Source organism: Anoplophora glabripennis, unplaced genomic scaffold (assembly GCF_000390285.2).
Source record: "Anoplophora glabripennis isolate ALB-LARVAE unplaced genomic scaffold, Agla_2.0 scaffold1201, whole genome shotgun sequence".
Classification (NCBI taxonomy): domain Eukaryota; kingdom Metazoa; phylum Arthropoda; class Insecta; order Coleoptera; family Cerambycidae; genus Anoplophora; species Anoplophora glabripennis.
In genome coordinates, this window is record NW_019417289.1 from 89,524 (window position 1) to 99,505 (window position 9,982).

At 34.5% G+C, this 9,982-nt stretch overlaps 1 protein-coding gene across 1 annotated transcript; it reads left to right on the plus strand.

The window, feature by feature from the left end:
- Positions 1 to 872: 872 nt before the first annotated feature.
- LOC108916563 lies at positions 873 to 4,519 on the plus strand. Its single transcript, XM_023456130.1, has 6 exons — positions 873 to 923; positions 1,247 to 1,300; positions 1,378 to 1,566; positions 1,689 to 1,821; positions 2,983 to 3,123; positions 3,176 to 4,519. The coding sequence occupies exons 1-6, from the start codon at positions 873 to 875 to the stop codon at positions 3,889 to 3,891; spliced, it is 1,284 nt and encodes a 427-aa protein (XP_023311898.1). The 3' UTR covers positions 3,892 to 4,519.
- The last annotated feature ends 5,463 nt before the right edge of the window (positions 4,520 to 9,982 follow it).

Sequence of the window (9,982 nt, forward strand, 5' to 3'; positions counted from 1 at the left end):
AAAATACTCATTCGAGAGAATTACTCATTCAACTGAACGACTCATTGAAAGGATTTATTCATACAAATGAACGACTCACTCAATTGAATGACTCGTTCAAATGAAATACCCATTCGAGAGAATTACTCATTCAAATGAACGACTCGTTCAAATGAAATGCTCATTCGAGGGAACTACTCGTACAACTGATTGACTAATTGAAACAATCTGTTCAAATGAACCTTAAAAGGAATTACTCGTTCAAGTAAAATACTCATTCGAGAGAATTACTCATTCAACTGAACGACTCATTGAAAGGATTTATTCATACAAATGAACGACTCACTAAATTGAATGACTCGTTCCAATGAAATACCCATTTGAGAGAATTACTCATTCAAATGAACGACTCGTTCAAATGAAATGCTCTTTCGACGAAACTACTCATACAACTGATTGACTAATTGAAACAATTTGTTCAAATGAAACTTAAAAGGAATTACTCGTTCAAACAAAATACTCATTCGAGAGAATTACTCATTCAACTGAATGACTCATTGAAAGGATTTATTCATACAAATGAACGACTCACTAAATTGAATGACTCGTTCAAATGAAATACCCATTTGAGAGAATTACTCATTCAAATGAACGACTCGTTCAAATGAAATGCTCATTCGAGGGAACTATTCGTACAACTGATTGACTAATTGAATCAATCTGTTCAAATGAACCTTAAAAGGAATTACCCGTTCAAACAAAATACTCATTCGAGAGAATTACTCATTCAACTGAACGACTCATTGAAAGGATTTATTCATACAAATGAACGACTCACTCAATTGAATGACTCGTTCAAATGAAATACCCATTTGAGAGAATTACTCATTCAAATGAACGACTCGTTCGATCATCGCACATACCTAATTCACCTCCACAGAAACGTACACCCTGTATAAGTGCAGGTATGCATTAAAATATAAGGAATTTTACCTAAATTGAACTGAATGCTTCTTTGCAAATCGCAATTGCATAGTCTCTAGTGGAAGAAGTAAAACTGTTGCTTCCCCAGCTTTTTCAAAATGTAAACGTAACTAATAGATACTCCCGAAGGAGCGAAAAAGTTGATTCGCGTACCTCGAGACGAAACATCTATCGTGCCACGCAAAGTCGATTTTATCAACCTTTTCGCTCCTGACCTTTCGTAAGCTTCTGTCCTCGTGCTACTGCGAATAAATCTCTGTCTGTTATGTGTTCGTGATATCAGGAGGGGGAGCATGAGGAGTCTCTCAAGGCCCTACGAGCTGCCCCGCAAGACGTGGTAAGTGATCGGTAACCCGACGATTGTCACGTAAATTTCCGAGGTTTACTTTAACGTGCCGTGTCGTTCCTGTTTAGTTGGAAGACGTCAAACCGATGGAAGGGATAGCGGAGGAGAGCACCGATGATGAGAGCGACGTGAGCAGCGGCACCAGCGATGAGGAGGGGGAGGCGCCCGAGTTTGTCCCGTCTGCGTGGGATAAGTTTGCCACCCCGATGAAGTCAGCCCTCAGGTCGCCGGAGAAAACCCTCGGAAAGACGGAGAAGGTGAGAAGGATTTATAGAATCTAATCTGTTCTAATCAACTTAGGCCCCAAAATTGTTACGCCGAGTGTAATTAATGACCCTTCGACCTCTAACTAAATAATAACGTTTCCATAATTTTTCAGAATAAATCGAAAGGCGTTTGGTTTAAGAAACAAAAGTACCACTGTGTCTATGAATATCCAAGGGAACCCGAGAGCCCCGTTTTACAGAGTCACGATTTATGGAAACCTCAATTGGATTACAGTTCGTTTACAGGTAAAATATGTTCAAATGTTATATTTTTTTTATTTATTTTAAATACGAAGAAATAATAATAAGCAGCAAATAATTTTTAAAATTACAAACAGTTCATCGTAGTGTTGAGATAAAAAAAAATGTGTCGGCGAAAAATGGTGTAGGGAAATCGCTGGAATTTATTTTTTGAGTTCCTCAGTTTGCCGCAATAAGCATTACAAAAACGTATTTTTGTTCTTTGTTTTCATTTTAATCCCGAGTAAATTTTGTCATTTAATTTAATAATTTCTATTGAAATTTTAGTATAACGGACCCTTGAAATATTATCGGTTCATTCTCTGATAGAGTAGTTCAAACGTCTCAGTATTGGTGATCTGGATCAGCGAGTTGTAAAACTTGTTCTACGGAAGAAATATCTTTCTTAACCTGAGTAGGGTGTTAAAATCTTGGTAGTCGTTAAAATTTCTACTATAAATTTATATTGCAGAGAATAAAATATATGTGACCGTTAAAGTACACAGAATACACAAAATCGTTGCCCTACGCGAAGTCAATAAGGATATTTCCAACACCGCACGTAGAAATTTTGATATTGGCCGATTCAGTATTACCAAACAAGTGGGACGTTTGAACTACTCTATCAAATTTTTATTTTTTTTAACAGCTCGCCAAGTTACTTTACCATTAACGGTCACTAAAAATTTTGATAATCAAGATACAAATTCATTAAAGCTTCATATTTTATCACGCCTTTAAAATTTAACGGCAAGATATAGATCGGATTACAAAATTTTGTCGTGACGTCGTGTTAAAATTACTTTGATCGATCTTTGGTTCGTTAATCAGTATTTTTGGTATAAAACTGTTTTTTAGGTGTTACATTATTTTACGTAGGCAAATATTACATCAGACTAAGTCTGTGAAATATTTTTTCATACAAAAAACATTGTTTTTGGGAGCGTGTAACGAAGTCGAAGTATATTTTATTACTTTTCAGTTAAATTTCTTGCGGAGTTTAATTTAACAGCACACGAATTTTTTCCTGCTTAAGATTTCTGCAAACATAACCTGACCCGTATTTCACTTTTTAACATCAAGATTTTCATTCATTTCATAATCATCGATCGCACTTTCACATGATTTGTACTACCTTGTACTGAATACTCAATGAATCGATTTCAGACTGGGAATTTGACGCAGACACATATTTCCCCACATCGGTGGACGATAACGATATTTTCCCAAGTGGGTATAGCTACCAACCCAAAAGCGTTTCCAGTAGAAATCTGTACCAACTGACCAATATATCTGATTTTGTCCCAAGTAAGACGCCGCGAAACAATTTAATTTTTCATTTTAACACTTTATTTTGTAGGTATCGCCGGCCTGGAAGACGAGTTTTTCGTTAGTAGTTCCGCGAGGCCCTTCGACGCCGTCAGTAATCTGAGCTCGCAGTTCTTCCCGGGCGGCTCCGCCTGGAACGGGGAGAATGCGACCCCGGACAGCGGCATGGAAGACGGCACGCCGGGCAGCTCGACGGAGACGAACGAACCCGACGTAAAGACGCATTTGGTCGTGAGTCTGAAGAACTTGGCGTCGGAGGCTGTTAAAAAAAGTAAGCAGACGAGCATCAAGAGCAACGACTCCCTAGGCGGCCTCAGGCACACCAGGAACAAGTTAAAATTAGATCTGCCGCCAAGTCCGAGCGCTTTCACCTCTACGAAGATGTTCACCGTGGAGCCCATGCCGGAGCCGATGATCAGGGAGAAGCCGACGTTTACGACGTTTGGGAAGAGCAGGTTTTCGGTCCAACATGTGGATACGCCGCCGGACGAATCGAAGAATAAAAACGTCTCGTTCGAGGCCTTGCCGTACAAGCCGTTGGCAGAAATGGAGCCCTGCGAGGATGTCGATCACCAAAGCAAGTTCAGCCGGGAAAAGCACATTTTACAGGATAATTTCGATTGCGGCAAAGGGCACAGCGAGTTCATAAGGGGAGAAGCTAGTTTGCTGGACAGCGCAGACGAAGATAGCGGCATCGAGTCCAGCACGCTCGAGAGAAAAACGAGTAACTATGGCCTGCTGCAGTGAAGCAGTAACTTCTTTGTTGGAATTGATTTTTGTTGTTACGGGAACGTAAAAGGGCCGGATATTTATCTTTTTTGTCCGTTTAAAATTTTGAATTCTGTTTTTATCACTTTTATTCCCAATTTAAGAAATTTTGGGGTTAAATGAGAAATTTTAATTCGAACTTGAAACTGTGTTTAAACTCGAAATTTCGCAATTTAACTAGAAATTTCTCGCGTCTACTTTGAATTTCGTTTATCAACTTGAAATTTCAAGTTTTTGAATTAGCAAATTTGAATTTAAATACAAAATTTTGGAATCCAACTGGAAATTTCGACTTAAAACAAGAAATTTGGAATTAGAACTTACAACTTTGTGTTGAAACTCGAAATTTTAAGTTTTTGTGGCTTGAAATACAAAATTTCGAGTTTCAACTTAAATTTTCGAGTTCTGAACTTGAAATTTTTCACTTTGAATTTGTAATATTTCAAATTGTAATGCTTTCGAGTTTGAATTTGAAAGTTTGCATTTAAACTCAAAATTTTTAATTTAAATCGCGAAATTACAAGTTTCTACTTGAAATTTCAAGACTACAAATTTTTAATTTTAGCACAGTTTTTCAAGTGAAATAAAAATTTCAAAATTCCGACATTTTCGAGTTTAAATTTGAAATTTTAAGTAGGACTTTCAAATTTTATATTTCAAATTATGAATTTCAAATTAAAACTTGAAAATTTCAAGTTAAATTGTTGAAATTCAAAATTTCATGATTCAAAGTTAAAACTTGTCGTTTTGAAATAGAAATTTTAACGAAAAACTCAAAATTTTGTTTTAAATTAAAAATTTCAAATTCTTATAATTTCAAGTTTAAACAAAAAATTTAGAGTTTGTACTTGAAACTGTGTTGGAACTCAATATTTAGTGATCGAGTTTAAAATTTTGGGTTGGAATTTGAAACGTGAAATTTTGAATTCCAGCTTAAAATTTCATGCTCCGAACTTGAAATTTGCACTCTCAAATGCAAATTTTCAAAAACCTGACAATTTAAGTACGTATTCCAAACTTCACGTTTCGAATTATAAATTGCAAGTTTAAATTCAAAATTTTGTAATTAAAACGCCAAGTTTCATTTTTAAAACGTTTCTACGCTTTTATACTTTGTAACACGCGAAAAGCGTTATTTTTATATCGACCTTTTTATTACTCACGATTAACCGGGATTAACGAAACTATTTTAGAATTCCTAATAGAAATTAATTTTTATTAATCTTTTGTGATACTTGAATTTTTAAACTGGCCCCGCGGATCTTATAGATGTTTTAACCGTTCATTTCGGGTTCGGGCTCGTACGGTTTATATATCCGTAAATGTTACTTAAATGTTATCGTTGTAGGAACTCGTAGGGTAGTATCTTTAAAAACTAATGTACAAACTGAAACTTAACGTCCAATCGTTGTTGTCCAAGAGTGGTGTGTAGTTTTTGTATAAGCCCCAGTATTTCCTCGTTAAGTAAACTCGTACAGGTGGGTAATTGGATATTTTTTAAATTAATTTTTGTAGATAATGTAGATACTACATATTATGTCCGTATCGGACTCGTGATTGCTTGATAATGTTTCTTGTATTGGTAGACTACATTGTAATTATGATTAGTGTAGTTTTTAGTTATTAATAAATATCATTGAGATACTTTTCCTCGTTTTATCCCATCGGAAACGATATTCCTTTACGAAAACATTTTTATTCCGTTGAATATTGCGAATTTCCATTCGTACGTCAAGATCGTCGAACACAGGTTGGCAGGTTGTTAAAAATCCGAGTATTTCCGTCAGAAACGATATTTCGTTATAAATACAATTTTATTCTGTCGAATATTGTGAATTTAGTATGTCGAGATCCTTAAACACAGAATAATCTTGGTAGGTTAAAAATCTGAGCGAGTAGTTCAAATGTCCCAGTTTCAATTGTAACTTGTCGGCAAAGTTCGATCGGCGATCATTAAAATTTCTTTACTCCAAGGGTGTATCTTGCTTATTTAAAAAAGAAACCCAATGTTTACTGACTTAAATTTTGAGGTTCTGTATCAAAATTAATGAAAGAATACAAAATACTTTGAACGAGCGAGACCNCCCCAGTATTTCCTCGTTAAGTAAACTCGTACAGGTGGGTAATTGGATATTTTTTAAATTAATTTTTGTAGATAATGTAGACACTACATATTATGTCCGTATCGGACTCGTGATTGCTTGATAATGTTTCTTGTATTGGTAGACTACATTGTAATTATGATTAGTGTAGTTTTTAGTTATTAATAAATATCATTGAGATACTTTTCCTCGTTTTATCCCATCGGAAACGATATTCCTTTACGAAAACATTTTTATTCCGTTGAATATTGCGAATTTCCATTCGTACGTCAAGATCGTCGAACACAGGTTGGCAGGTTGTTAAAAATCCGAGTATTTCCGTCAGAAACGATATTTCGTTATAAATACAATTTTATTCTGTCGAATATTGTGAATTTAGTATGTCGAGATCCTTAAACACAGAATAATCTTGGTAGGTTAAAAATCTGAGCGAGTAGTTCAAACGTCCCAGTTTCAATTGTAACTTGTCGGCAAAGTTCGATCGGCGATCATTAAAATTTCTTTACTCCGAGGGTGTATCTTGCTTATTTAAAAAAGAAACCCAATGTTTACTGACTTAAATTTTGAGGTTCTGTATCAAAATTAATGAAAGAATACAAAATACTTTGAACGAGCGAGACCGAGGATGGAAAAAAGTGAAGAGGTGCGCGAGATTGGTGGTGGACCTCATAATGTTGACTCCACGTGAACAGGCCTCTTGCAGAAAAGAATATTTTAATAGTTTTTGTGTCTACACTGAATACTAAAAACAAATCTTGGCAGGTAAAAAAATCTGAGCGAGTAGTTCAAACGTCCCAGTTTCAGTTGTAACTTGTCGGCAAAGTTTGATCGGAGAGTATTAAATTTTCTTTACTCGGAGGGTGTATCTTGCTTATTTAAAAGAAAAAACCCAATGTTTATTCTGACTTAAATTTTGAAGTTCTGTATCAAAATTAATGAAAGAATACAAAATACTTTGAACGAGCGAGACCGAGGATGGAAAAAAGTGGAGAGGTGTGCGAGATTGGTGGTGGACCTCATAATGTTGACCCACATGAACAGGCCTCTTGCAGAAAAACATATTTAAATAGTTTTTGTGACTACACTGAATACTACAAACAAATCTTGGCAGGTAAAAAATCTGAGCGAGTAGTTCAAATGTCCCAGTTTCAATTTTAACTTGTCGGCAAAGTTCGATTGGAGAGTATTAAAATTTCTTTACTCCGAGGGTGTATCTTGCTTATTTAAAAGAAAAAACCCAATGTTTATTCCGAGCCCGGATGTCCTAGTACATTTAGTGTAAATGACGGTTAACTTTGATCGGCTATAAGTACGTAACTAATTGATCAATCAATCTGTTTTTTTTAAAGAAGCGTCTTTCCAAGAACTTAAAACCTGCTTTAAGAAATTTGTTTTGATTGAATATTCACAAAGTTCTTCTAATTGTTTATAAGTACAAAAATTCGACCAATGTTTAAACAAGCGCCAGAGCTCTCCTAATTGACGGATTCGAATTTTTCAAAAAAATTAAAAGCTTGAGAGTCCTTCTATATGTGATTAAATTTTCAAGTATCTAAGGGCCTTGGTTTTTGCTGTGCAAAATTTTGAAAATTTGCAATTTTTTTTTCAAAATCTGGATTGCAAAATTATTATGCAAAATCTATCGAACCGATTTTGCTGAAATTTGGTGTGATGATTCTACATAACATGAAGTTTTCTTGAGCCAAGTATAAAGGTCCTATACCTAATTTAAATACCCCAAAAAAAATCCCTAAAAAGTAATGTTTTTTAACCCCGTTTTTGCGATTTTTTCGATTTTTACAATAATAATCATGATTCATTCGATTTGTAATTAGTCATGTTTTGTAAAAAATTTAATTACAAACATTTTTTCCTCTTCCATTTTCGCCTAAAATCAACTCTTGAAAAGGTACGTAATTAAATAGGAAGAAAAATATGACATTTTTCGAATTGTTTTAACATATTGTGCCGTCAAAAGTTATGCGCACAGAAAAATTTTCATTTCTAGTGATATTTAAAAGCCAAACATCTCCGTGGATATACGATTCACCCAAACCAAAACTGAGACCGCCTAGTCTATTAACCATTCTATTAAAATATCATGACACAATCCAAAATTACCTCTAAAAAATTTAAAATAAACAACTAAAAATGTATCCTTTTTTCTTTAAACAAAAAGAAAATAAGTATTTCTGAACTTTCCCAGGGTTGCCACTGACCTGGAATACCTAGAAAACCTGGAATTGTCAAGGAATTTTGTAGTTATGGTAAAAGTCAGGGATTTTGTCTAAGGTCAGGGAAATTCAATAAAGCCAGGAAAAATCAATGAAATAATATTGAATATAGCATCAAAACTTGCTGAAAATTTGCTTACATACCGGACGTTTTATTCTGAACATATTTTTCTGCTTGGGTTTATTCGAATACGCCCTACGTGGCGTTCTGAACGTGGTAACTATCGTGTATGTTCCGTGGTGGTAGCCACGTGAACACGCTATTTCATTTACTTCTGTTATTCGTTCTGTTGTGCCCCTTCTAAACGTGTTCTCTGAACCTGGAAAATTATTTTCCATGTTTTTAAGTGATTTTCTTCTATTTTCTTCTTCTATTTAATAGAAGAGAAACAGATCACGCCGTCTACGTGTCTCGCGAATGCAGCTAAGAGCTCGCCCTCTGGCGGTGACAAGTGATACTACCGAAACAAGGTAAACATTTCTTCTGTGTGTGACAATTCGTTTTGTATTTTATTTAAAACCGTGTTTAGTGTTCGTTTTTTGAACACTTATTCTAAGAAAATACTGTGAGGAAAATTTCAGCAATTATGGATAGAAAGAACAAACTGTCAAACTATTATTGTTCAGTTCAAGGTTGTTCTTCATGGTCCAAGAAAAATCCAGAATTAAGTTTTCATCAAACCATTGAAGAAATTTACAAAATAGTANTGTTATTCAAATGAATGTGTAAACACAAACGGCAATGTCAAAATTACCTTGTTTCGGAGCTTACTGCTTTCGCCGCTTGGTGCGCTTGCATCTTAAATATTATTGCGGATATGAAAATTAGTCGTTAGGTTCAGTGAACACGTTTAGATTAGAAGGGGCACAACAGAACAAAAAACAGAAGTAAATGAAATAGCGTGTTCACGTGGCTACCACCAAGGAACATATACGATAGTTACCACGTTTAGAACGCCACGTAGGGCGTATTCGAATAAACCCAAGCAGAAAAATATGTTCATTTTTAACTAATTTTTACTTTGTGGAGTAGACTAGAGATGGGCAAAACAACTCTTTTCACGGAGCTGCTTCGTTGCATCTGGTTCTTTTAAAAGAGTCGACTCACTGAGTTGGCTCAAAAGAGACACATGCGTTATAAGATTTACACGTACCAAGTATTATTTTAAATATATACGAATGTTTGAAAAAAGAAAATAGTGAACAATGTGATAAAGAAATTAGGAAACGGATTAGCAAAATTAACTAAGATATCAAAAACGACAATTTATCGCGTAATTAAGGAAGGAGATATTATTAATCACGGTACAAAGAAACGGGAAAATACAAAATTAAAGAATATTGACGATTTTACCAGAGATGTAATATGGTGCACAATTTATAATAATACGTATAAAGAAATTAAAGTTCCTACTTTAAACATGATTCGAAATAAATTAAGCGATTATCCTGATTATAATTATAAATCTTTAGATACTTTACGACATGTTTTATTACAATGCGGTTTTAAACATAAAAAACTTGACAATCGTATGATAATTATATGGTAATATAGCTCAGAATATAGTATATCTAGACGAGACAGGGCTAAATTTTTCTGGACGTCTATGGATTCTATATTACCTAAGTTACTTAAATTTTACAACTTACACAATTTTCACGCTTATAAACAATTGCAATAATTTAATGTTTTTTTCAATTTTTTATTTATTTTAAAATATGCCTATAAGTAAA

What these genes read in the sequence shown, in the direction of transcription:
- LOC108916563 (XM_023456130.1), top strand. Translation starts at nt 873, where the DNA reads ATGAACGACTCGTTCGATCATCGCACATACCTAATTCACCTCCACAGA. An exon ending in CCCTCGGAAAGACGGAGAAG is followed by an intron (nt 1,567 to 1,688) that starts GTGAGAAGGATT and finishes ATAATTTTTCAG; the next exon opens with AATAAATCGAAAGGCGTTTG. An exon ending in GGATTACAGTTCGTTTACAG is followed by an intron (nt 1,822 to 2,982) that starts GTAAAATATGTT and finishes AATCGATTTCAG; the next exon opens with ACTGGGAATTTGACGCAGAC.